This window comes from Rissa tridactyla, chromosome 17 (genome assembly GCF_028500815.1).
Source record: "Rissa tridactyla isolate bRisTri1 chromosome 17, bRisTri1.patW.cur.20221130, whole genome shotgun sequence".
Taxonomy (NCBI): domain Eukaryota; kingdom Metazoa; phylum Chordata; class Aves; order Charadriiformes; family Laridae; genus Rissa; species Rissa tridactyla.
In genome coordinates, this window is record NC_071482.1 from 3,594,352 (window position 1) to 3,621,165 (window position 26,814).

Below are 26,814 nucleotides of genomic sequence, written 5' to 3' on the forward strand. Positions count from 1 at the left end.
GGCGGCTGTGAAACCATTCTGTGTAAGCCCTAGCCCCACCAGCTTTGTCTAGCAGTCAAGGCAAGGTCAGGTACGTAAACCATAGTTGTGCTTGGACTGTTTAAGTTTTTTCCTAGCTTAGGCAAAAGTCAGCTTCGGTACGTCTCAATGCGAAATCCTTGGATCTGACACCAAATCCCTGTGCACCCTCTATACAGCCATTCAAGTGTTTGAGTCTCGCTTCTCAAACACGAACAGTATTTCTCTGTCTCAGTCTGATCTTTGGAAAGGGAAATGTGTTAACCCCTGGTCAGAGGAGCCATCTGAGATCCCCTCCAGGAGCAGAGTTTTCCACCCCTTTTCCTGACTTGCCAGGTGGTGTCAGAGGCTCAGCCGTCACTTGCCATTGGGAGGGCAGGGCGGGAGGCGGGACACGGGCTGACAGATGGGGCATCAAGTGCTGGAAATCAGCTGAGTGGTGCAGGGCTTGAATGGCAAATGAGTTTGTGTTTGCAAAACGTGGGTTTGGAAATGTCAAGCGTGGTGAATGACCATGTAGGAAAGGAAAAAAACAAGTAAGGACAGAAGCTGAGCCGGCAGCTACTGGAGTATCTGGATGCTCTCACCCCTTTGCCCTCCGTAGCGAGCCTGACCTTACCAAATCTCTCTTATCCCATTGCAAATGGAGTGTGTCCCCCAAGGACGGTTTATCTCCATCTCATTGCATAGGCAGGTCATGGCTCATTTACTTGTTTCTGACCTGGGTCCGTAGGATGCTCTTGTGCACATCTGATGGAAAAACATTTAAAGGCAGGGGGTTGGAGCTGGAGTGGAAGGAAGGGACAGGGAGCAGTGCAGGGAAAGGGTCGTGTCCAGGCCATGCGATCCTTGTGTGTTACAGAGACGGATGCTTTATAAGCATGACAGCAACAGAAATGGGCTTTCTGCAGCTGGAGGCTTGCCTAGGAAAAGACAGATACGGGGAGTGTTGGCTGTAGAAAAAGACCAAAGCTTGCAATGACCAGCCACCACTAATGGGAGCTGGGAAAAAGCTGCTGTTAACATTTGAACCAGAGCAAATTGTTGGCTCCGGGGGGAGCACGTCTGGGTCTGCCTGCTGCTTTGTCAGTCACTGAGCGCTGGCAGCTGCCTCCGTCCTTGGCCGGGAGCGGGAATTTCCCCAGGGAATTGGGATGATGCGGGCAGGGGTCCCTCCCAAAAGCTGCGCAGGGAGCAGAGCCGGGGGCCGGGACTGACCCCATCCCTCAGCCAGCCCCAGCAGACGATGCCCATGGGTTCAGCCTTGCCACTGCTGCGTGACCGGGGCAGAGAGTGTGCCTCTGCCTCAGCTTCCCCCATGCGAATTGAGACCAGAGGGGCTCATTCCTGCATCCAGTAATTGCTAATTTAGGAAGTAAACAACCTGCGTAACAAGAGCGTAACAAACCTGCCAGGGCCTGAGCAGCCTCAAAAGCTTAGAAATGTTTTTGGAGGAGAAAAGGCGTAATAAATAAAGGCACTAATTTCAGCTGCCTTGAGATTGGGGCGGTCTGACCTGAGGCTGAAGCCTTGGACTCTGTGGCTGTTTTGGTAGGTAACATCTCATTTTCCTTCTGCATATACCGAAGCCAAGAGGGCAGTCGGGCAGCTGCTCGTGTTGTGCCCCATGCAATTTGCCTTCCGGCTCTGGCTGGGGGCAGGTAGTATTTTGCAGGGGCTCAACATATCTCCTGCTGCTCTGCCTGCATCCAGGATCTCCTCGGGCCCAGGTCCTCATTAGCCATCTGCCCTCGCTGCGCGGGTTGACAGGATGCTGTGGGTAAATGGATAACCTGTCAGGAAGGCAGGAGGATAATATCATTCAAATGAATCAATAGTTCACAGGCAATTTCATGTTACCTAACGTTAATGCGGTTGTGTCCAAAATGCACTTAATCCTGTGTCTGATCACATTCTCGTGGGAGTTTGCCGTGCTGGAATAGTCTTGTAACTCCGTGTTTCAGAGATTTACAGACATTGTTCCTACGTGCACGCATACGCAGGAAAGATAAAAAATGACTTGACTTGCTGAAATCTCATAGTCCACGGAGCCAAAAGACATTCGTATTAGTGATGGAAGAGAATGGGTATCCAGCAGTTTCTGAAACTATTACTCCCACCTTCTCACTCCATTTTAGCAATTAGCAAAAGAGAAATTAGTGAGGAAGGCACCATTATTTCCTGCTAATAGGACAAGGAGGGCTGGACTCTTCTCCAGGAAACTGGCTTTGTCGTGTAACTGCTTACATTGATGTGAGTAGCAAAATGGAGCGCTCTCTTTTTGCTCTTATTTTTTTTTTAATATACAGTCATTTTTATGCATCTTACCCCTTTGCTCTTCAGAAATGCAAGAGAATGGCCACACTCCAAAGCCCACAGTCAAAGCACCTTCCCACCCTCCACGGGGCATTAGGGTGTCCCGTGAGTGGCATCTCCTCCTGGTACCCGATGGCAGAGAGGAGCAGGGCAGGATTGCCCTGTGGGGAGGAACTGATTTAATTTAACAGTTTAAACTCAGTGTCACCAAATTGGATATGGTGGTGGTAGAGCAGCTTTTCTGAGCAGACGATGTTGCTGCCCAGGCTGGGGTCCAGTTATAGCAGGTTACTGGCTTCATCTGAAAAATATCATCCACCTCCCTCCTCTGCTGTAACCTCTGCGTTACAGGGAACCTCCTGCCAGAAGAGCAGGTTTATAAGCTGCGGAGAATAACACCACACGCAGGTGTGGCTGCCAGGAACCACAGCTCAGAAGTGAAAATTTCCCAAACCTCTTTTGGAGGGTTTTTGGTCTTTTTGTGGAACTTAGCCAGTAAAGTACTGGACTTGCCTGACATCTTCACTAACAGCATAAGGCAGGCAGCACACTGAGTCGAGTTGTGGTTAGCACCCAGGCTCTTCCTTACTGGCCAGTGGGTGGTTTTCAGCCCCAACTTGGAGGTGGTAGGTTCCACAAGCAGGTTCTCGTAGCTGCCTGGTCCCCTCTCCTTTTCAAGGGTATTGAGTGGTTTTGAAGCTTTTGGTGCCCGTTTTCTTCCCTAATCCTGTTTTCTGTTTTGGGCTGCTTTAGGAGTTTTCCCTCCAGCGCCTGGACAGCCTGCTGGACGATCGAGTCAACATCCTGGGATTTTCCATTTTCAACCAGTCTCATGCTTTCTTCCAAGAGTTTGTCCAGAGCCTCAACCAGTCCTGGCAGGAGAACTGCGATCACGCTCCTTTTACTGGGCCAGCCGTAAGTAAAATTCATTCCCATTGTCCGCAGCCTCCATGAGTCAGAAGGTGCTATAGTCCACCAGGAAAAGCTTGTGAAAAGAGCTGTGGGCTGGTTCTGAACAGACACTGGCGATGCAGTGTGAGTGAAGACCATGCAGAGGTAGAAACTCTGGTCTCAGTCTCAAATGTATGGGTGCATGGTATTGACTAATTATTAATCCAGGTAATTCCTGCGCTAAAGAGCTTGGGCACATCACCAGGCTGCTGTTGGACTGCTGTACCTTGGATTGGCTTTTGCGGTTGTCGCTCTTGGGGAGATGGCGGTCCAGGAGTGGGAAGGATGAAGCAGACAGAGCATTTTAGTTGAGTTAAGTAGGTAGGAGAGGACTTGGGGTGTCAAGCTGTGACTTACAGGGGAGGCGTCCTGTTCTGGAGCGTACGAAAGCGATCCTGGAAGCCTGTGGTTGCCCAAAGGGACCTTGGGGAGCTGCATGGGTGCAGAGCTTTAGAGGGCTTGTCTGTGCGTGTATGGCTGTACAGCGTTAAATTCAAGCCTAATCTTAATTTAAATTATATTTATATGCGAGTGCAGGGGATGATGCAGCCCTGATTCAGTGTTTCCCTTGTGAAATTTGTATTTACCTCTAGGAAAATGGCTTGTGGAAGGGGGAGTCTGGATGCAAATAGCATGGAAAGGGCTGGCCTTAAGCAGATGCCAAGGGGCTGTGTTGCATGCTCCGACATCTCCCTGATGAGAGTGCAGATCGGCACCGAAATCTTCCCCAGGGACTCTTCATAACTGGGAAGGTTTGCAAAGCAGATTTGCCAAATCGGGGGTGCAGGGGGCTGCGGCTGGAGCTGGGGGAGGGGGCAGAGAGAAAATGCCATCAGTGGAACCCTTTGCATCATTTTTAATGAACTCAGAGTCCCCTTGACAAGCTGAGGCAGCTGCGTACTGCTGAAAACCTCCTTATTATCACTACAAAGTGATCTTAAGCAGGGAAAATAAGGAGCTTTCTGCCCTTTGTGTCCACATCCCATTGGTGTGACACGGAGCTCAGGCCATGGTTAGTATGTGACTGGGACCATCCTACTCTCCCTCCTGCACAGAGGGCAGTGAGCTTGCTGTCTGCCCTGCTAAATTTCTCTAGGATTGCTACCAGGAAGCTTCTTTTTTGGATGACAGTTGCAGACACTGTTCAGAGTCATTAAAAATAAATGTCCTTCTAATAGTACAAGCAGAAGACAGTAGGAACAGGAGTGTAGCAGGTGTGAAGGGGAAATAACTGGTCTCATTGTGGCTTCTTACTCTGTGTTATCTTGAACAACCAGCAAAATCTGTAGGTGGAAGGGGGCAAGGGTGTGCCCCATTGCAGCACTTTTTTTTTTTTTTTTTTTTTTTTTTTTTTGAAGTGTGAAGGAGTTCAGAGCTGGAAGGAGCTGTTTGGTTTGTGAGCCTGAGCCTAAATCACCCATCAGTGTAATATTAAGCCAGCTGGATGCTACTTCAATGCATTCATAAAGCTCAATCCGCCATACAGCAGGCTTTCTCCTGGGCCAGGGAGGACATGTCTGGAGGGAGGGGACGCTGCATCCCGCTGACCTGAACCTCTCCATCCCTGCTGCCATTAGGGGATCAGCCCGGGGGCTGCAGTGCCTGCCCAAGCACCTGCCTGCTCCTGGCTATGCTGGGAGGCTCCCCCTGTGCTGGCTGGTGGTCAGCTGCTCAGGTTGGACTGCTATTCTTGGTGTACAAATGGGAAGTGGAGGTGTGGAAGGGAAGTGACTTTTCCAGTTACATCAGAGTCAGGGAATCTACAGCACGATTGGAAAATGGGTTCAGTTCTTCTGAACCCTAGGGTAGAGTCTTAACCAAAAGATGATTTCTTTGTGATGATGCAAAGGTTCACTCCGTGTTTGTAGCAAGGCTTCCATCGCCAATGTGCCATGTCCCAGGTGATGAGAAAAGTGCCTTGCTCTGGGTGGTGAAGATACAGAGCAGAGGTGAGGTGAAATATTCCCAGGCAGGGCATGTGTTTCCTCCCCTGTGTCTGCAAGGGAAAGCCAGTGCCATTTTGCCATGTGTTGTCTCTGCCATTGGAAGTCTGGCGGGTCTCATCTGCCAGAGAAGCATCTCTCTGTGTAAGAACATCCCCTTTTAGTGCTGTGAAGCAGATATCTCGTGGCATAGCTCATACTAAAAAGAGAAAAGGAAGCTCAACAGCTGGAAGTGACAGGAGGGAGGTTTCCTGTGAGCTGCAAAATCCCAGGGCTTTCTTGCTAGTGCTCAGAAAGCGTCTGAGGAAGGAGGAGGGAGCTGCTTGCTCTAATGCCATTCTCATTAATCACATTGCAAAGAAAGGAAATCAGAGAAAATCATTCAAATTACAGATGGCTAGATTAGGTAATTAGAATTTAGTCTAAAACAGATGTTTGTAATTAAGTGTTTATGTCATTGAATAAAATCCAGATTGTAAAGTCTATTTCAGAGGATTTTAATGGTTTTAATTCTCTGTGTTATGTTTGGGGGCAAAGATACAGATGATAATGTTTTAGGAAGATGTGAAAAAAACCCCACATGGCAGAACCCAGACTAGCCAAACCTGTTCATATTTGCCTGGATATCAGTTTACCTTTAAGCATGGTCTTTATGTGGGAGATTACCATAAAAAAATAATAGAAGAGGGATCTTCCACTCAGGTATGCTTAACCTGCTGATAGTTTCTAGAAGGGCCGGTCTGGCGTTGGAGGAAGGTGTGCTGCATCCAACAAGGAGCTGTAGTGGAGCAGGGTAGAGCTCAGGCACCGCCCGCGCTCCCGAGGCGCAGGGCATCCCATAGCGTTAGTTGCCTTAAAGATGCTGGTGGGAATGGTCCTGCCAGCTGATGTGCGCGAGGGCTGGAGGTCTGTTTCTTGACCCTTTCTAGTTGTTCCCAGGGCTTTGTGTCGCAGTTGTACCCTGCAACAGCTCCTTAATTCTCGGCTACAGCCTCTCCTCGTGCTGACCGGTGTGCCGAGGGGAACGGAGCAGTGAGCCCGCCTGCCCACCCCACCATCTGCCCCCTTTTCTGAAGCCTTGTTCTGATGAGGCATCCATCAAGTGGCAGTTTTTATCAGCAACTTTCATTGTTACAAATTGGGCTTTGGGGATAGAGGGAAGTCCCCCATGAATCTGCGAGCAGAGGACCGCCACTGAGCTTATTTCACGTGCAGCCTGTCACGGAGCTCTGGCATTGCAGAGACAGTACAAAAACAACAGGGATCTGCACAAATCAGATGATGCACGCAAGGAAGAGAATCAATTTGTTAACAGGCAAATCGGCTTTTTGTGACAGAGTGACAAAGCTGTGGTTTAAAATGAGAACATAAAAGGTAGTGAGAGATTTTATAGGCGACATGAAGAAAGTTGAGGCGATGTACATGAGAGCAGTGAGAGTTCCCGCTTGCTGAATCTCTGTCGAGGATGTTAAAAAAGTGCTGCCTCCAGCTTTCCCTCCTCTGCTGGAGATTATGGCCCCAAGGTACGAGAGACCATGTGGCCCCTCTGCTTCTCTTCCAGTGCAAAGTCAAGGAGCTTCACTTAGCACACCACTAACGTGCGTGAGCCCTCAGGGAAGCGGAGTGGGTGTGCTAAAGTGACCCAGCGCTCATCCGAACTCTCTGGGCTGCAGGAGGTAGCTGGAAGCAGTGAGTTTGTGTTAACCCCCCCAGTTAACCTTGCAAGAAGACACCTGCCTACCTATGAAAGCCAGAGAGACCAAAGAACCCAGAGGAGCTGCTGCACTCCAATGCCATATGACTGTGAACCATTCCCTCTGCAGAGCCTGCGCCCCGTTCCATACCAAGAGGATTGATCCTGTGCATCGCAACCCCCTCCCTAATCCCTAAATTGCTTGAAATCATAAGGGGGCTGCCAGGAATCCTAACAAATTGTTCGAAGCTAAGGAGTGAAATATTCCAATCAATAATGTCAAATGCTTCACTAAGATCTACAAGTCTCTTGCTCACCAGCTAATAAGAGATCATTAACTGCTCAGGGAAAATGGAAATGAAAACCCAACAGAAGAAAATTAAAAATGCTGGGACAATATTTGGATTTGGTATGAGATAGTGAAACTTTGGGGTTATAGGGGTTGTGTTTGTTCTCATAACATTTTCGTTTGGCCAACTGGTTCCTAATTCAGGAAAGCAATTGCTAATTGTGTATGGTATTCTGTAATCTGAATGGGATTTGGTCCACAGTTAAAATTAAGTATATGCTAAAGAGCTTCATGGAACAGGGGCCAAGGGCAGGACAGGCTGGAGAGATCCTATTAGGAGAGGAGCTTGTATTGAAGGTAAAAAAGAAAGGTAGAAGAAGGATATATCAGCTCCTTTAAGAAGCTCTGGAAAATGTCTCCCAGGAGGGGGGAATGTTTAGGTCAGATGTGAATACTAAGAAAAAATAGTAGCAGACTTACCCCTGAACAGAAGGGAAGAAGCCCAGGACAGAGGCTTGTTGCTGTTGCAAAGGGAACTGTGGTATCTCATTGCTGAGGCAGGACAGGACCAGGATGCCCAGTTTCTGTTCCCACTCTGCCACCAATTCTTTGTGTGTCCCCAGGCCACTCAGCTCCTCCAGTGTTACAGTTTACCTCCTGCAAAACAGCTGTAATAAAGTTTCATAGCTCTGGAGCCAGTCAATCCTTATTACTAGCAGAAAGCTCCCAAGATAGGTGACCAAAGGTGCTGTCTGTGGCATGGGAGAAGCATCAGATTCGGGGCTGACAGATGCCGGTTAAGTTGGCCAGAAAGTCCCTGGATGCTGTTTGTGTAAAACATTAAACTGGTGTGTGCAGGAGGAACGTGACAGAGCAAATGTGAGTCTGTACCAGGGTTGGGAAAATGAGGGGTTACTGGTGCCATTAGAGCTGGTGTTGGGGGTTTTGCTAACATTAGGCTGGAATTGTGCCTTTTAACTTGTGCCGGCTTGTACGTTTTAAGATTTCGTGCTGCTTGTTAACTGCTGAATCCCCGGGCCATGCTGGTCAATGAGGTCTTACCACTGATCCGAGTAAGATCAAGCAGGGTTAAGTCTCACTCGCTCTGTTCCAATTAGTTACGCGGTTGAAGCCAAAGGTTCGTTGGGATGATTGGACTGGGCGAGATTGTTCCTGCAGGGCCACAGGCAGAAGCGAATAAACCTAATCGGGCTTTGGGAGGAAGAGGGATGCAGACGCTGCTGAAGTGCCGTAAATCGCAAACAGGGTAATGTCAGAGAAAGGAGCCCCGGGCCGGAGACCGAACCCATTGCCAGGAGCTGGGATGGTAGGAGGATGCTCTTGGAAGTAGCCATGAGGAAAATATAGCCTTGATAGTAATGAGCTGCAACGGCTTAATTCCAGTAGAGTCAGGGGGTGACAATAATTAAAAGTGAAATCTTAGGCACAACAGTGAACATGAGAGCGCAAATGGCTGCTTATTAACTAGATAAAAAACATCGAAATGGTTGTGCATGGGCGAAAAACATGGTTTGTGAGGCCTGATGGACAAAGAAATCTGATTAAAGGCACACAAAGCAAAGATGAGAAGGAGAGGGGACAAGCTCTGTGATTCTGGACATTCCTTCAGCAAAGCCATTACAGAGCAGGTGACACCCAGCAGGAAGCTGGAGGTGGTAGCAAGGGACTAGATGGTCTCTATGGCATCTGAAAGCCAGGATTTAGTTGCTTAAAAGGCAGATCTAATGAAATGTTATTTCTTGTGGATCTATCTCTCAAAACATTGTTCAAAACACTTTCTGGTGCGTAATGAAGGCTGAAGCAGCACAGTCATCTTTTCTTCTGCGGGTGCAGGCACAGGATCTTTATTCTGCCCAGCTGCCTATTTTAAGAAATCCCTGGCCAGCAGATTGATCAGAGGTCACCAAAGCACCAAAAAACCTACACCTTGATTAGAAAGGGATAGTTACTTTAGGAAGCTGAGATAGAAAAGAATGGGAAGGGACAGTGACAAATAGAGACAGAAGGACGATAGTGATGGAAGAACCCCAGAGGAGCAAGCAAGCAGAGACATAAAAGGTAAGGAAGCAAGCAAGAAGACAAGGAGAAATGTAACAGACTGCGAGTGGGACTGGGGCTGGCAATGGGTATCACTTGTCCCAGTGATACCGACACAGTCACAGCAGTTCAGGGATACCATTGCTTTTGTCTCCCTGCCCTCGGATGGATGCAGATGGGCTGCAGGGTGTTGCTGGAGCACCTTGCTGGTAGGGAAGCAGTGCTTGCTATCTGCACGGAGGAGGCCAAGGATTTTGCTCCTTTCTGACCCCTCGCTGAGGCTGTGGATAGAGCACTCTCCTGCTTGCTGCGAGGTCCTGAAGGTGCAGCGGGAGGCCCCAATTTTATCTTTCCATCTCACTTTTTTTTCTTCCTTTTCCCCACAGCTCTCTTCCGCCCTGCTGTTCGATGCCGTGTATGCCGTGGTGACTGCTGTGCAGGAGCTGAACCGGAGCCAGGAGATCGGTGTGAAGCCCCTGTCCTGTGGGTCTGCCCAGATTTGGCAGCACGGCACCAGCCTGATGAACTACCTGAGAATGGTGAGAAGGGACTGAAGTTTGCTGGTGTGCTAGGAGCTAGTGCTCGTCACTGCTGGAAGCAAAAGGCGTGTATGTACATGCTGGTGCTGGCACAGTTCTCAAGCACAGAGTGTCGGTCTGTTTGAAGGTAGCAGTGGGAACGAAAAGAGAGGAGATCTGAGGGTTGGTTTGTCACTGGCCTTGGAATGACGTGAAACTCTCCGTTTTTCAGGCTTTGCTGCAGAAAAACTGGAATTCAATGGATTTTTTTGTAAAGTATGAATGTTTCCAAGTGATTCGAGCTCTGTATTGAGTGAACTTGACTTGATATAAGGTCATGCAGTACAATTGCTTAGAGCTCAGTGGCAAGATGTGAGTTTCCCTGCGAAGGGGCTTGGGCTCCTTTGAACCCAAAAGTGTGGTTGCTGGAACCGATCAAGCCTAGTTCTGGCATGAGCACAGACCCTGAAGTTTCAGCCTTATGAAATAGTTTGTCAATGTGATTCCTCAGGGCTGAGCTTGACTGTACAGAAGGAGCATCTTTTCTGAGTCTTTTTGGGGTGCAACTGAATCATCTTGAGACTTTTTTTCCCCCCCCAAAAGGAAGGCTCAGCTGAACCTGAACCTTGTACCACTTTGGTCCATGCATGTGAACCCTGCTTTAAATCTCACCCTTTGTCAGAGACAACAAAATCCTTCAGCTTCCCAGTAGCTTGCCCTTGCTTCTGAAGAGGTGCTCCAGCAGCAAGTGAGCAGTGTCTAATCTGCACAGTGAGGCTTGACACTCATCCTGGCTCTGCAACATGCTCTTGTGTTAAATGCTGGCCCGATGCTGTGAAACAGCACATGATGCTTTGTGGAGGAATCCCCAGCTAACAATTTGGGGCAGAGCAGCACGGTGGTAGCCCGCGGGTGGAAGGAGTTGGTGAGGGGCTGCAGAGGGCTGCAGCAAAGAAATTCAGGGAGCCCTGCACCTCGTATTCCTGCTCTCTGCTGGGGATTCTCCTGCTCCCTTCCACATCTCTCTGCTACCCCAGCCAGACTCCAAAAGCAATTAGGACTGAGACACGAGGATTGCGATGCTGTACCTGCTGGGAGGAGGTGCCACCCCTGGCACCTCGATGGGCGCTGTAACTCATTCTCTCTTGGACAGGTAGAATTGGAAGGTCTCACCGGCCACATCGAATTCAACAGCAAAGGCCAGCGATCCAACTATGCCCTGAAAATCCTGCAGCACACGCGCAGCGGCTTTCGGCAGGTAAGAGCGGCCATGCTGCCCCGGGGATGGTGCCCGGGGATCGTCTGTGCCTGTCTGGGCTCAGGGTGCTGCTGCGGGGTCCAAAGGGGGCTGCAGACCCCCTGCTTGGCAAGACGAGGTGTTCAGCAAGCGACAAGCGCGGCGTGGATGTCGCAGTAGCTCTCGCAAGGCCTGGGTTGGTGAACACACAGCGTTTTGCTTCATCAAGAATGTGTCTCAAGATAATTTACATTTGTCTTAATGTATCAGGCAGCTGAGGCGGTGATGTTGGAGCCAATATCTGTCCTGTCACAGTAACCCTCCTTTACAGGAGGTAATTTAGGGCGTAAAGTGTGTGCTAGGTACAAGCTCACACTCAAGACACTTTTGTTCTTAAGCTTGTGGAGACACATTGTACTCAGAATTATTTGGATAATTTTGGAAAAATTGGAGAATTTCCCATGAAAAGGGCAAAAAAGAGTACTATGAACCTTTCCAAACAGCTGCTTCTGGGAGGGAAAGCAAAGGGGACAGTCCCGTGTCAGGAGCTCCCTACCACCTCTCCCCAGCGTGGTGTGCGGGAGGACGCGCAAGATAATTTACTTCTCGGTTTAAGGTTTATGTTCCTCTGTAACGAGTTTGCTTAGCTCAAACTTTAATTTGCTTTTTGTCCCAGAGCTTGCGGGTTCCTCACAGCACTGCGCCTTTTTCTGCTTATTGCCCTCTTTCTGTCCAAGGGGTATTTTCTGGCTTCAGCTAAGGTTAAAGATAAACGTGTGGGGCCACAGATATCAAACTGTGAGATTACGTGACACAAACCCAAGGAATTAGGGTTTTACTGGTAAATCCAAACCTCCTTCAGGAAAAAACATGGGAGTCCCAGGAAAAAGGGTTTTCATCTGTCTTATTTCCCTGCTGGCAGCTCCACGCCTGCCCTTTTCTCAGAGATTGCCACTTCTCCTAGATGCTGGCAGAGAACAAAAGCTATTGTGTCCTACCCCACACCGACAGAGCATTTTGGCATTAGGAAATCCCTCCTGGTCTGGCAGCAGGGAATTTTAGCCTTGGCAAGGATGTTGCCTGCAAGTTCTTACCTGTCAAGTGACAGCTCAGCTTTGATGCTGCCTTTGCTGAGCGAGCGGGGGATCGGGATGGCATTTTCCCCACAGTAAGATCTCTCGTAGCACCAATGCCCTTTTAATCATTTCCCAGACCCATCATACTCTGAGCAAAAGTGACAGATCCGAGCTCATCTGCATTAATAAGAGCATGCATTCAGCTGGAGCAAAAGAAGCGAAGGCTGTAAACCTCATTTCAACGGCTCTGGTTTTGATGTGTTTAAATGTGGCAGGGAGTTCACATTAAACACACCAGTCCTCTTGGAGCAGTGCTGCTCTGTAGAGGGCTCTGACTGCAGCCTAATCTGCCCTGAGACAAAAGTCTCAGCTTTTCTCCACAAACCCGGTCTGACAGGAGAACACCTTTTTTGACCTGTTGCGACAGCTGGGTAAATAAACAGCTTCATGTTTCAGAGGTCTCCAGGAAAGCTGTGCTGGGACTAAGCTTTTCCAGTTTCCCATTGGAGCTCAGTGGTGATAAGACACGGTAACACAGCGCTGGAATGACGGAGCAGCCCCTCGGTGTGCAGAGCCGCCTGCTTTCTGAGAGCCTGTGGTGGCTGCAAGCCCTCTCCTGCCAGAAACCCACCAGGGAGGAGTTTGTCTTCATAAAATTGCTCCATATGCCTGCGGCAGCCTTTCTGCCCTCTGCTCTCCCCTCTCCGGGGGGCCGTCGTTGCCTGACTGATAGCGATGCTGGGAGGGGGGTTAGGGCCCTTCGCAGGCTGACAGAGATTGTCCTGGTGTTGCATCTGAGCATCCCTGGAGAGAGCTGCGGAACCTGGGCAGGGTCCTGCCCAATCCTGCCCGCCACTCTGCTCTGCCATACATTGTTATTTTCTTCTCGCCAGCCCAGCATCTTGTAATAAAAATGACTAAATAAATAATTAGAAATAATTTCATTAAACCCACCATGAGGGGACAGGGTAAGGAACAGATATTCATATCCTGAAGACAATCTTGTTCCCAAGGGTTGTATTAACCGATTTGCTCAGACTCTTGTTTGAAACACTCCTATTCCCTCCTATTTTAATCAAGCTCACGCTCTCTGCCCATTCCTCTCTTTCTCTCTTTCTCCTCTCTCTTTCTCTGTCCCCCCCCCCATTCCTTCCATCCATCGAAGCCACAGGGACTTCCAGCTCATCAGGTTTGATAGAGAATTCACTGCATTTTGAAGCTGATCCAGCCAGCAAACAAATTAGAGACACTTAGATTTTCTAACTTGCTGTTGCTTTTGGGCAAGGAGAGACAGGGCTTTTTGACATCCAATTTTTAATACATTTATGTAACACACCAAACGTGTCTTTTCCCGATTTAGCTTAACTAGTGGAAATTTTTCCCCAGCCATATGAGAGCTGCTCTCTGTTCATAGGATGTGCGATAAAGCACGGGCTCATTAATGTGTTGGTGATCCATAGATCTGACAAGGACTGAGTTTGTAAATGTCATCTTTTTATTTTTTCCCTTTCTTTGCCCCTTTAAAAAAAACATTGCAGCACACCCCTCCAGTTTCAGTGTAGTTATCTGCAGTAAACCAAGAGCTACGGTTTGGCAGCTTAACAGGAGAAGGGAACGAAGAGGGGCTGTGACTTAGTTGGCCCCGGGGAAGGCCAAGCGTGCAGAGGAGACGCAGGGGAAGCCGCTGTCGGGGCTGGAGCCCCGCCGTGGGCACGTTGTCCCCAGCTCTGCCAGTGGCCCTCTGCTCCCCCCAGTCCTAGGTGTGGCCGATAGTTGCCCTGTAGCTAAAGGCTCTGAGACAGAGCAGTGGAAATATTGAGGATGTCTAATTGGTATGTTGACGAGATACAGATGAGTTACCAGCCGATAGCTCTGGGACCTTCTGCAATCCCCGCCACATCAAACCTTTTTAACTTCGAAGCAGCTAATCAGTCTCGATGGGACTTGTTCCTCTTTAGCCGTTACCCCCAGCAAGAGTTCAGGGACAGGTCCTGCCAAGAGCTGAATGTCTTTTGCCCCCCAGGACCTGCCGAACTCGGTGTGTGCCATCATCAGGTCCTGCCTGGGCTATGCCAGGTGGCAATTGCGTCGTTTAAAGGGGACGTCTGGGGAGGAAGGGGATTGCAGGGGTTGCTGCGTGGCCTCAGGGGTGGGTTGTGTGTGTGTGTCGTTGTTGTACAGGTTTTAATATTGGTGCTCTCTGTGTCCCGTGCTAGCTCTATGGACAAAGATTTTGCCTGCTGGCCTTGCAGGCATCAGTCTTGCAGTAGTGTCCTTTAGGAGTGCCAACCATGTGGCAGACCTGTGCAGTGTCCCCTGAGGGCTTTCCTTCATTTCTTTGTTTTATTCCCTTTCCCACCCCTCAGATACCCCCAATTTCCCTCCTCTTTGGGCCAATAGCAAGTACCTAGTTAATTTTGTCTCTGGCACGGTCTCTTTCCTGTTAGCGCTGACAAGGCTCTCCAAACCCAGACCTGAGAGATGGCAGCGCTTTGCACTCCCTTTTCCTGGGGACACGGAGGAAGGAGAGGTGATGAATGCAATCTGTAGGACAGTGCTTGCTAATCAGAGCCCAGAAGGTACCTGGGTTTGTTGAAGTGGCTGATTTTAAGACATCCATATTCAGGACTGGCTTTACCTTAATTTGGCTGGGGAGTGCAGGTGGTGAGTACCTGTGATGCCTCTCAAGCTTATAGAGAAGTCTTGCCATGTCATATCTCCCTGCCATCAGCTGCAATTCAGGCCTGCGGGGCACTGAGCAGAAGACTTCATTAGAATCATTAGCCTGAGTGGTATTTTGTCATCTTGCGCCACAAGGATGATGGAAGCCCAGGCGGCGTTAACGTGGCTGCGTCTGAACGGAGGGGCTGAAGGATTGAAGGAGTGAGCTGGGAATGCCCCACTTGCATCATGTTAGCCACTGGTGATTTTCTAGAGAGATGAGAAGTCTTTAAGTGTCACCGATGCAAATAACGCCTTTTGCAAGGCAGCTGATTTGAGGGACCTTGCCTGCCTGTGGGGATGGGGCAGTGTCACAAGCAATGGCACTTTGTTACTTATTCCAGGCTTGAGTCTCTTTGGGCTGGTTCGCTCTGAAACTGTGTGTTTGCTCCCTGCCTTTAGCAAGGACATATAGCAAGACAGCCCTTCTGCCTCGAGAGGCTTGCTGGCAGGACGGGCAGAGCGGGGCTGGCTCTCCTCACGGCGGAGGCGGAGGCCAGAGACGATGCCGTGGGGGTCTGCAGGGGGGTCACACAGCATGAGGGCATGGGGGGAACTTTTTTCCATCCAGGCCACGGGCTGTCACCTGCCACCAGGTCCTCTAATCCCTCTCACAAAGGTATTGAGCTCCAGCTTGCAACCAGGTGGCTGTGTTACCCTTGCTGCTCTTCTGGGAAAGGTATGGCATCACTTCGGCTCCTCTGATCATTAGCAACCCTCTCCTAATTTTCAGCCTGTTTATTTCTGGCTGGTTTGCATCTATTTATTTTTGTGCCAACGCTATCATTTTAGCTTCAAAAGCTGTTCTACCTCTTTGCTATGGACCTCCTCCACCTGGTGTATTTATACGGACCAATCATATCCTCTACTAAAAACTCCCAAGTCCTAAAAAACTCTTAAGTCCTAGTTCAGAGCCTTAACAACAGGATCATCTTATCCGTGTCCGTGTAGAGCACTTGATTGTTTTCTAACACGTTTTGCAGATGAATATGTTTTCTATTTTTCAGAGGCTCTTTATTCATAGATAGAGATGATTAAAATCACCTTGACATCCATCTTGCAAGAGAGGGAGAGATCTGACGATCCCAGATGTCTTCTGACACATTACACTTCAGAAACGGCGAACAGCATGAGGAGTCCATTAGTGGCTTTATCGCACTGTGAGGGGGACAGTGGTGAGCTGGAACGAGCCAGGATGGGGTGGAAGTACCTCGGCACAGGGGAGCGTTTGGCTTTGGTGCTGTGTTTAAAAGCAAGGTCAAACCCACTGCGCTGTCAGAGGAGGAGGCAGTCAATTAGTCTCAGTATGCCAGCAGGGGAGGGACAAATTTGAGAACAGTGAGGGCTGTTAAAATTAAAGTTAATCTGTCACTAATCTCTGGTTGTGAAATCTGGGAGGAAAAAAAATTAGGCAATGTTTATGACTGATCGCTCGCTCAGAGAGGCAATTGCGGCAGAGGGTCTGTTGTTTCGCAGTCACAGCAAGAGGCAAGCACCTTTGGGCAGAGTTGAGGAATATAGCCGGGATAAATCCATCCCGTCACACCAAAGCACACTCTGCACGGGCCAGTTAAAGCTGTGCTTCAAGGACTCCCTGTCCATGAAGTACACGGTAAATCTCCCAATTTGGGACTGTTGTTCCCAGAGATGAGTCCTGCACTACAGTGTCACTGTGATGCTACGAGCTTGATGGTAGTTAAGCCACAACAAGCTGTCAAGAGATCTGCTCCCAGCTCGTTCCGACACACCGTGGCTGTGCCTCCATCTCCCCGTCTGTCAGGTGAGGCTAATAACCCCCCAGTGCCTCTCCTCTTGGTGGGGAGCCTCCAAGAGTTAACACTTCCAACGTGTTCGGAGGTCCTGGCCATGACAGGAGCTTTTAGCAGAGCACTGTTAGTGTTGGAGAAGGGGCTGGGCTGACAGCTCAGAGGAATAATCTGTGTTGTGTTATCTGCAGAGCAAACAAGCTCCCCCGGGGACTCAGCTGGCTTTGCCTGCGCTGCCGCATCCCGGTGCCTCTGCTCCAGCCAGGGAGGAGAGCAGACACGCACATGGCTGTCCTTTGCTTTCCCTGCCTGCTCTTCTTCTGCAGAGCCGTCAAGTGTAAGCTGTCCTGTTTGCACTTCCCACTGCTCCTCATGCCTAGCGATGAGGAGACTGGACTTGGGACTCCTCGCAGATGGCCACTGTTGTAATGGCTTGTCAGTCGCTTGGGCTGGATTCGCGCTGACAGCCAGGAGGAGAAAGGACTGGCCCTTTCCTCATCATCCAGAGCAATTCAGTCTGCTGACAGCGTAGGAGCATGGCTGCAGTTTCAGGTTGTGTTTGGCTCAGATGCATGAGCTGGGAAGTGACTCTGAAGTCCTCGAGCCCATCAGTCATGCCAGAGGCAAAGCACTGCCAAGAAAAGCGCCTGAGTGCATGGAGTCAATCCTGGGGCGGTGTAAATCAGCGTGCCTCCCATTCATTTCCATGGCAGAGCACCCGCCTGGCCCGTAGCTCTGCGTCGCTTTCCACCCACCTCTTTGAACATAATAAGATTACTCTTTGACGGAAGAGGAATCGATTTGTTCCTACCACCCTGACAACCGTGGCACAGCGAAAGGATAACCTGCCTTAGACCGACAGCGCCTGAGACGGCTTGTGTCAGAGGGAGGGAACAAGGAACGGATTTGCTCTGGCACCATGGCTATGGAGGAGTCATGAAGACACCCCTGCATGTTGGGGTCACCCACTACCTCTTGGGGTTACAGCAGCTCACTTCAGTGGTGTCAGAGGACGTAGGCTGTGGTCAGCAATCCAGCACGCAGAGGGATGAGACCTGATAGAGACAGAGAGGATTTGCAGGAGAAAAAGGAGAGAGAAGGGGTCTCAGAGGGAGCTGGCCTCCTTCAGCCACTGGTCTATCCATGAGAAAAAACAGAGACTCTTTTAGGGAGCACGGGAGAGCAAGAGCCTAATTTGCATGCTCTGAACAAGCTGCTGGAGGTGCTGATCTCCCTGCCCAGAGCTCTGAGGGAGGGAGATTAGGCTCTTGAAGTTATAATTAGGTTATGTTGAATATTCCTCCCCCTGGCTGAAAGCAGCGGCTGGTTGCGTTGCTGTCACAGCTGAGTCACAATGTCTTCCCAAGCGCTGGGGGACTGGTCCCCACCACCAGCGGTGGGAATTAGGTTTGCTGCACTGATGCTTGGATGGGTGAATTAGGTGGTCCATGGACCTGTTGGGTGTGATGAGCCTGAATCAAAGGGTTTGGAGGTCCTTAATCATAGTAGTTGGCATCCATTAGAGCAGGTAGAGGAGATGAGTCATGGTGCAGCACTGCTGAGAACGTGGCTTCATTTCACCACTTGCCACCAAGGTGGAGCTGCTGGTTGGGGTTTGAAGGCGTCTGCCACACATCGGTGCTGCTGCCCTGGTGTTTGCAAGGGAAGCTGCTATGCTGTGATACTCCCTGAGAAGTGGCTTTTCCCTCCTAGGAACTCACAGTGGCCTATACCAGCCTCTAATTAATGTCAGTGACGCTCACAGGAGGACAGCAGGAGGTTTTGCTTGCTTTCAGCCGGGTGAAACCTTTGTTCAAAGTTACAGCTCATGAAATCATAAGACTTCAGCACTTTCTGAGGTTCTTCCGAGCTGTGTCTGTAGACATGGTGCCCATGAGAAGAGCTCAGTGTCATCCAACCTGGGCATAGTGATGACCCTGCAGTGTGTGCCGGTGCTTGGGTCTCCCTGTGGGATGGTGCAGCCGAGCCAAACCCCGGCTGTAGCGTTGCCTTTCCGGCAGCCTCCCGCAAAGCGCCTCTGTGCCCTGTCCCCTTTAGGAGTTGACCTCCAGAGATGAAGGGGTCCACCAAAATGCACGAGGTTGAGTTAAGGACCAAATCTTCGCCCTGTAGCTGTGACCGAACTGATTTACCTTAGTGTGAGGGACAGCAGAGGCTCCCACCACAGTGGGAGGGACAAACTTGCAGATTTGTCTGCGTGGGGGCTGCTGGGTAAGAATGGACCCATCTTGGTGGCATTTGGGGACAAAGCCGTGAGCCCCAGGATGCTGCCCACCGCACAGCTCTCTCCTGGTGCGGGGCTTTGCCGCCGTGAGCAGGGACAGCATTTTGGTGTTGTCACCTCAGTGGGGGTGTGCCGCAGCCGTGCACCAGCGCGTTAATCTCTCTGCTGGCCCATTGTGGGGGTGCATTGTAAAGGTAATGGAGCATTCATAAACACCTCTTCCAGGGACAGCTTGATGGTTGTCAGTCACCGGAGCCATATGGCGGGTGCGTACAGTAATTTGCCCTGTAAATTCTCTTATTGTGCTGTTTATCTCTCCAGATCGGCCACTGGCACGTTTCTGAAGGACTCAGCATGGACAACAGGATCTTCTCCTCCAACATATCAGACAGTCTGTTCAACACCACGCTCATTGTCACCACCATCCTGGTAAGTGAGAGGGTCACCTACAGTTCCCATTAGCTCTTCGCCAGCCCAACGCTTAGGGGTGTCAATCAGCTAGAATATTATTCCCTCTTCCTACCCCCCTCGGCCCCCAGCATGCAGCATCGCACACTGATTTCATAAAGAACAGACGATCAGATCTCTAATTACAGCACTGAGGACAATTCATGACAGTGTAATTAAACTCAAGTTGATGTTTCATATGGAAATGATATTTGATGAGTTCAGAAGCAGCTGGGGAGAGGGCTGGGATGGGGATAAGTTGCCATTTTACATTCATCTCTGAATGATGTTCTTGTTTTGCGTACAGCTGGTAAGTTGGAAGGGACAGTTGTCCCTTCTACCCATAAAATTACTGAAATTGGCCAAGATGGGTCAACTTTTATGAACCAAGACTTCACATCTACTGGCACCACTGTCCTTATTCAAAAAATTCCCTTTCTAGGTCCTGCCTGTCCCATGATTTTGTCCAGTGTCTCTGCTCCTTCTTTAAAGACACTCAAAATCCTGAAGAACTCTGGGCACTATTTCTTCGTCTCCCACAAAGTGGGGACAAACTGCAGAAGTGGCCATATGGCAAAAGAGGCTGGGATCTATAAGTCTTGCCATAACTCAGAGCAGTCACTGGGCTGCTCTGGCATAGGCCAGTTGGAAACAGCCACCATAGCATGATCCCGTATCCTAAACTGGGATTTATCTGCTGCACCTCCAGGACATCCCTGACAGAGCAGGGCCAGTGAATACCAGTGTAGAAACAGCTCTGCTAGCTTTACACCACTTTGGATTTCCAAGTGACCAAACCAGCTTTCCGTATCTCTTATACCCTGGTGGAGGGGCGTATATCGGGATGGGGGGTTGGCTTGGGTGCCCCTTATCCAAAGCCTCTGCCGTCCCAGTGCTGCCAGGGATGCCTCTCTGCCCCATGCTCGGCGCCGTGCTGATGGGATGCCTCGGCTAAGATGGGAATGACAGCTGCCCAGTTTCAATGCAGGAAAACCCTTACTTAATGCTGAAGTGGAACCATCAGGAGCTGGAAGGTAATGACCGCTATGAGGGCTTCTGCGTGGACATGCTGAAGGAGCTGGCAGAGATCCTGCGTTTCAACTATAAGATCCACCTCGTTGGCGATGGCGTGTATGGAGTCCCTGAGGCAAACGGCACGTGGACAGGGATGGTCGGGGAGCTGATTGCTCGGGTAAGTGAATTAGCTGCTCTTTTTAACTGTGCTCTAGTGGGACTTGGCAATGAAAAGCCCTGGTGCTTTATTAAGTGCTCCGTGACGATCAGGATGGATGGGGGTTTTAGTCCATTTGTGAGACTTTGACCAGAGAATCTCCATGTAATGTGTTCTCCCAATGGCAAATGTATTTGTTGTGTTGATGTGACAGTGTGGGAAGCAGTCAGAGCAGGAGTCAGGGCCCCTGGGTGCTCCCAGGGGTGCTCTCTTTGTTGGAAGGGAGGCCTGGACTCTGGGATCCCTTTGTAAGAGCTCGGATACAGAATGGATTATTTTTTTCCCCAGTGGAAAAATTATTGAAAACCTGAAACAGGAAAATATGCGGGCTCTGGCAGGGTTGGTAGAAGCTGAGGAAAACTTACAAAACCACACTGTTTGGGAGGGGAAAAAAAGTAAGAATCACATTTCTACCCAGGGAAGTTTTGGCAGATTCATTTCAGCTCCTTGACTTTGAGTATTGTTTTTGGAGAGGAACATTTTTTGTTTGCTTGAAGTGCGTGGATTGAGGTCTTTTTGTGGTGTTGCTGCACAGCAGCTAGGCTGAAAGCTGAATGCTTTTTTTGGGTTTGACAACACTTCTGCGTACGTGTGCGCTCAGTCAGCCTGCACACCCCTCCCTGCTCTTTGTTTTCCTCCGCAGCTAAAGGTAGTCCTTCCCCAGGGATCCTGAAGCTTAAATACAGTTCATGAAATGCTCTAAGATCCTTAGTAAAACAGGCTTAGCGAGAGCTAACATTAAGACTGATGTTATTTAAACTAATACTTCCTTGCTCACTGATTTCTACCTGCCTTGTTATTATCGAAGCGCCGGTGAGAACCCAGTGACAGTTTCTCAGCTGGTGGGAAATCCGCGGGGAGGTGTGTTTATGATGATCCACACCACTGTGGGAGAGGAGCTCCTGAGCCACCCCATCATTATCCTCACAACAGTGGCACGTCCTCCTGCAAAGCAGAGGAACGAGGGCCCAAATCCATCCCCTGTGGCTCCAGGGCTCCTGCCGCAGCTTTCCTCCTGGCTGCAGGAGATGAGTGAGCATCTCTAGGTGCTCTCTGCTTCTTCCCCAGGTGGCGAAGGGGACCTGGCTGATCATCCTACCTTAGGAGCTTCAGCTGAGTGTCTAAAGTCAGATGGGACAACTCTAGGTCTAAAAGACTTGCTGAGGGTCAGGGACAGGGCATGGTGTGAACTGGAGATCCTTCATGAACTTGGCACCCTGACTCCTGGGTGGCCCTTCCCCGGCAGAGCGATAGCTCTTGACGCCAGCTGAGATCCCACCTCCGTCTGCTTCTTCTAAAGAGCCTTCTGTACGGTTGTTTGCAAATGCTCTGGGCTATTGGCATAGTTTTTATACATATCTCTGTGTGTGTATATATATACACACATGCACAATTACAGTTCTGCAAGGTTTCTTTTGGGAGGCAGGAAGGAAGGCACAGAGAGCAGCGTGTGATCTGTGCAAACAAAGGAAGGGAGCAGCCATCAGATTTTTGGCCTACTAACCTTGGCAGTGCCTCTCCATTAAATGGGAGCTTCTGGAGGGATGTTTTTCTTTAGCAATAAGTGTTTTAACTTCATCTTCACATAGAAACCGTTTGTTTCTTCTGGTGCTTGAGCCTTATTTAGGAGGATTTTTACTTCTGCTTCAGCAGGGCAGAGCTGGCAAAGCCTGTGTTGAGGCTGAATCAAAAATTGGAGAAGAGAAAAAGCTTTCCCTGCTTTGTTCTTCCTAGGCCCTTTCGGGTCTTTATAGTGGTTTCAGGGTGTTTTTGATCAGCCCCGGGGACTGGCCCTTTGGATCAGGTCAGCCAGGGCAGAGCTGGCCACGTACCTGCTGTTGTGTTGATTCAGGGCTGCTTGGGACATTGCCTTCTGAGGCCATTTCACCCCCCGAGGGGTTCCTCTCCTTCCTTGACAGTCAGCCCCCGAGAGGGTTTGTCTTCGGTGCCAGCCCCTTGTTCATCCCCTATCCCACCTCAGGACACCTCGAAGCTGAAGAGCCAGCAGATCCTATGTTGGCCACACAAATTCCTCTTTCACTGGATTTGTCCCTTGGGCGCTTTTCTCCGTACAACTTTCAGCACAGAGAGGGCATCAGTTGGGACACAAAACTCTCACGGGGGTCAAAACTTCCTAAGTCCTACGCAAAATAAAAGCTCTGCACCTGTCTCTTCATGCAGTGCTGTATAATTGTAGGAAAGTGATTCCTCCTTGAGCCTGAGCAGCTGTCAGAAAGTAAGGTTTGACTCACATGCACTTAGCGTGCAGCACCGGAAGATCAGAAAATTATCAAGCTCCACGCAATACCTTTCCAGTATTTTTTTTTCCTCTATAAGCCCCCTGTGGCACTGAATCTCCTCAGAGCAACTATAGGCTATATGGGAAAAGCGTTTCATTTTATTGCTTCCAAATTAACCAGCTATTGATTTATTCTTAAGTGCTGAAAATTCTATTACAGCTAATTGTGCACTATGATATGATGGAGAAGGATGCTATATAAACATAAATTTGTTGTTGACCCAAATCCACCAGTACATATCTTATCGACCTGCTCCCAAAACTAATTAAAATGCTGAGGAAAAAGGGGACCGGGATGGCTTGGGGGTTAGTGGAAGAGCTGTAGAGACTCCTGTGTCTAGGTCAGCAGTCTGCCTCCTCGTCAGATCAGGAAACCTATACGCTTTGTGATCAGCCGATGGAGACATGGCTTGGGAGAAACCTCTTGGAAGGACCCAAGCCCATTCCTTAGTGAAAGATGTCACAAACTCAGAAAACACCGAGCTAATTGGTCCCTCTGTGCATACGGGGCAGGGAGGCCGAACACCCTGCTCATTCCTTGTGTGAGCAGGGGAGTAAAGCCGCTCTCCGGCCACGGGACTTTCCCCCGTTAGCCTTGCTGGCTCTGGCACAGACAACTGCAGTCGCCAGCAGTTCGGCTGACACTGTACACGTGTGCTATCCATAACAAGCAAACGGGGGGAACAGCAAATCTTCCTGTCTCCTATTTTTTTGGCATCAGAGCCTTAGGGGACCCTAGGGCTGGAAGAATTATGTCTTGCTCCTTCCTGCTGCAGTGAAGTCTCTGGCTCGGAGTCCCTGCTGCTTGCCTGGTCTTCCCTTTCCCTCTCTCTCCAGCACATCCTTGAGCTGAAATGAATTCACTAGTCTGATACGAGGCAACAAGTGTATTTTCACAGCAACGTGACAGCCTTCCCTTTGTTTCCACCATGCCTGCATTCGCTGTCTTGGTAGCGTAGAGCCGTGGTGGCTGTGCTCGGTGCCTGTACATCGGCTCACAGCGAGCTGTTGGTGCTGGGCTCCCTTGCTTCTCCCCAGGGAGATGGGCTTGTGTCTGAGAGATCCCTCAGCAGCAGTTTCTGAATATACCCATCTCGGCAATGCCCCTGGAGAATAGGGCTGAGCTAACAAGAGATGGTGTGGTTTGGTTTTGCCAGGAAGCTTTGTTGGCAGGAATCCGATGTTGCGGTTTTGCTCTAAGACCTCCCAGAAACCTCCCTGTGATGCAGCCGAGATCAGTACCCTGCCTGGCTGGGTACCAGCACTAGGTGACGGTCCCCTCCTCAGAGGACCCGTATCACAGGGGACGGGAAGAAAAAAGCATCCCCAGCAGGAGCACGCTCCATGGAGACTGGCCGTGTGTTTTGTGCAGCCTGTTTCAGCTGCCCAGGCTCCCTTCGGCATTTTTTAAAAAGTGTGTCATGTTTGGTGATGGTAACACAGCAGATCCATGGGTGTCTCCAGGGCAAGTGTATTTGGGTGAGGCTGGTGCTGCTGCAGAAGGTGCTTTTGGGTACATGGAGTGAGGAGGGGGCCGATTGGGGACGGCAGGCTCCTGCTTTTCCCTTCTGCATGGGATCATTCGGAGAGTGAGATGTTGTAGCAAAACGCTCGACCTTTGGTGGCTGTGTCAGTGGTTTGAACCTGACTGGGATCCATGGTGATCAAAGCTCTTTTCAAAGTCAGGGAGATGAAGTTGTCCATCTCGTGGAAGGGTCTGGCCTCAGGAGCAGCAACATGAAGAACTGAAAGGACCTTAAAGCTGTGGGGTGATGGTTTTTCCAGCTCCCTTGCTGGTGACCAAGTGCTGCTTTACAGTCAGAGTCCGTCTCCCTTCAACTGCTCCAAAGAGGGGGAATGGCAGGAAGGGGAAAGGAGAGGGAAGATATTTCCAAATTGGCAGAGTCCTGCTCTCCGCTCGGCAGTGGGTGTTGGTGTTCAGTGAGAAAAGCTGTGCGTGGGCGAGGGGAGGGAGGGGGAGTCTGTTTGCATGCTATCGCGCTGGCAAGTGTGACATGGGGGGGCTCGAGAGGGTGGGGAGCGAGGGGGAGTGGGGAAGCGAGGGAGCGGGGGATGTTGAGCAAACACAGCGAGGGGATGGGCAGAGGGGTTTGCATCACGCTGCTGATTTTGCCAAAATCACGTGGAAGATGCTGGGTGTGCTGGGAGCTGGTTAGGTCTCGCTGCTGCACCCTGTGGGCTTAGGGTCCCCGTTCCTGGTGCTTCACCTTAACTGGCGTTTGCCATGGTGAACATCTGGCACAGACATTTTCCTCCCACCCCTAGAGGTAGTCCAGGGGAAGAAACATGAGTGAAGGCAGACCTGAGGCTGACATCTGCACTGATTGCTGGTCATCCCTTCCCTGACTGGGGCTTAAATGGAGGGCTGCAGCCTCCAGGGCTTTCAGGCTGTCACTTTTCATATGGCAGAATTCATGCGCATCCTTAAAAACACCCAGACACCGGTTTTGAGTGACCCTCATCCAGCCCTGCTTTTAAACGCAAGAATATGCATCGGAGCACACAACCTGGCTGCTGCTCGCTCCATCGGGAGAAGCCGAGCAACCCGAAATAGCTCCTGTCAGATCAGATGGGCAGCTGGAGCAGAAGCAGTCAGTACATTGATCCGGCGGCCCAGCCGTACCCATCGTGCCGTGGGACAGATCTGCAGATGCAGAGAGACGGCTCTGTCATTGCGGCGGCGGCACGGGAGCCGCTGCCCAGGTGAGCAGGCTGCAGCCAAGCCGCCGCGCAGAGCCTGCTGCTTATTTCCCAGAGTTGCACAGGATAGCAGAGGTTGGAGGGAACCTCTGGAGATCAGCCAGTCCCAATCCCCCACACAAAGCAGGGTCACCCCCAGCCGGGTGCTCAGTGCCACTTCTAGGTGGGTTTCCAGTGGGGCGAGCATCTGCAGCAGCAGTGCTGATGCTGACGGGTCTGCAGTGGGGGTTATAGCTGGGGGTCTGGTGGGTCCTGAAGGTTGAACACTGATGTCAGCTCTCCAGAAGGCCCTCTAAGCACAAGGGCAGTGTAAGAAATTGCTTTCCCTGTCCTTGGCCACGCTGTCAGTGCTCTGTGGGCAGCGCTGGTGAGAAGGGTGCTCTCATATGCACCCACGGGATGCAGCATCCAAGGTGCTGTTCAAGGCAGGAGTCTCCTGCCCCTGGAAGAAATCCCAGCCTTGCGCTCCCAGAGCCGTCCTTCAGGCTTCTTGTCCCTGTGTTTGACAGAGACAGCCCAAAGCCTTACACTGCTTGGACTTCTCGCTGTATTTTCTTTCAGCGCGGTGACAGGCAGTTGTGTACTGCTGCGGGGCCGGTCTCCTGGCTTGTCCCCAGTGCTGCGGGAGGCTTTGGCGGGATCCCCTCTGCCCGGGCTGGGTGCTGACGTCAGGCCCCATTCATCACCATTAGCGCCCAGATGAGCCTTGTCAGCATCCGCAGCGAGAGGAGGCGGCCTCCTCCTCCGGACTGGCAGTCCCTGCAATTTGCTTCTTAAGGCTGCTTAATTGTTGTTCCTCTTCAGGAGCCCGGCTCAGCCCCCGTGTTTAACATCCTTTCCAGTGGCAGCGTTGAGCCTCTCTGCTAATGCAGGCAGATCCCACGGTTAATGCCAGGTACGGTGGTGGCAGCTCGTGCTTTTAGCTCAGATGCCAGCCCACCTGGGCTTCCTCTCGCCTAGCGAGAGTTTGGCCTTGTTTAAGCAGTGTTTTGTTAAAGAAGTGTCTGTCTCTACTCCCAAAATGCTCTGGGTCTTTTCCTAAGCCTATTTCATGCTGACATTTATAGCAGCAACTGTGCTGGAAGGATGAAAATCCAGCAGTGTTTGCCCCCTTTTCCCTCCATCCTTTGCCTCCTGTTTTCCCCCTCCCCAGGGCCCGGTTGCAGACAGAGCGCAGAAGCACAAAGCGAAATCCATTTCTTCCCCCAGTGCATTGTTTAGCCTATGAAATGCCAAATCCTACCCGTGCTCAGGTGGGGAGGGCTGGAGAGCGCATGGGTTTGCA

General features: G+C 50.5%; 1 protein-coding gene across 1 annotated transcript in view; it reads left to right on the forward strand.

Moving 5' to 3' along the window:
* Positions 1-26,814, forward strand: part of GRIK4 (glutamate ionotropic receptor kainate type subunit 4) — a 132,748-nt gene that overhangs the window by 85,337 nt on the left and 20,597 nt on the right. The window contains exons 7-11 of the mRNA XM_054223167.1: positions 3,088-3,249; positions 9,655-9,807; positions 10,940-11,044; positions 19,153-19,260; positions 20,267-20,470. Of these exons, the coding sequence (XP_054079142.1) occupies positions 3,088-3,249; positions 9,655-9,807; positions 10,940-11,044; positions 19,153-19,260; positions 20,267-20,470 (732 nt within the window). The remainder of the gene's footprint in view (positions 1-3,087; positions 3,250-9,654; positions 9,808-10,939; positions 11,045-19,152; positions 19,261-20,266; positions 20,471-26,814) is intronic.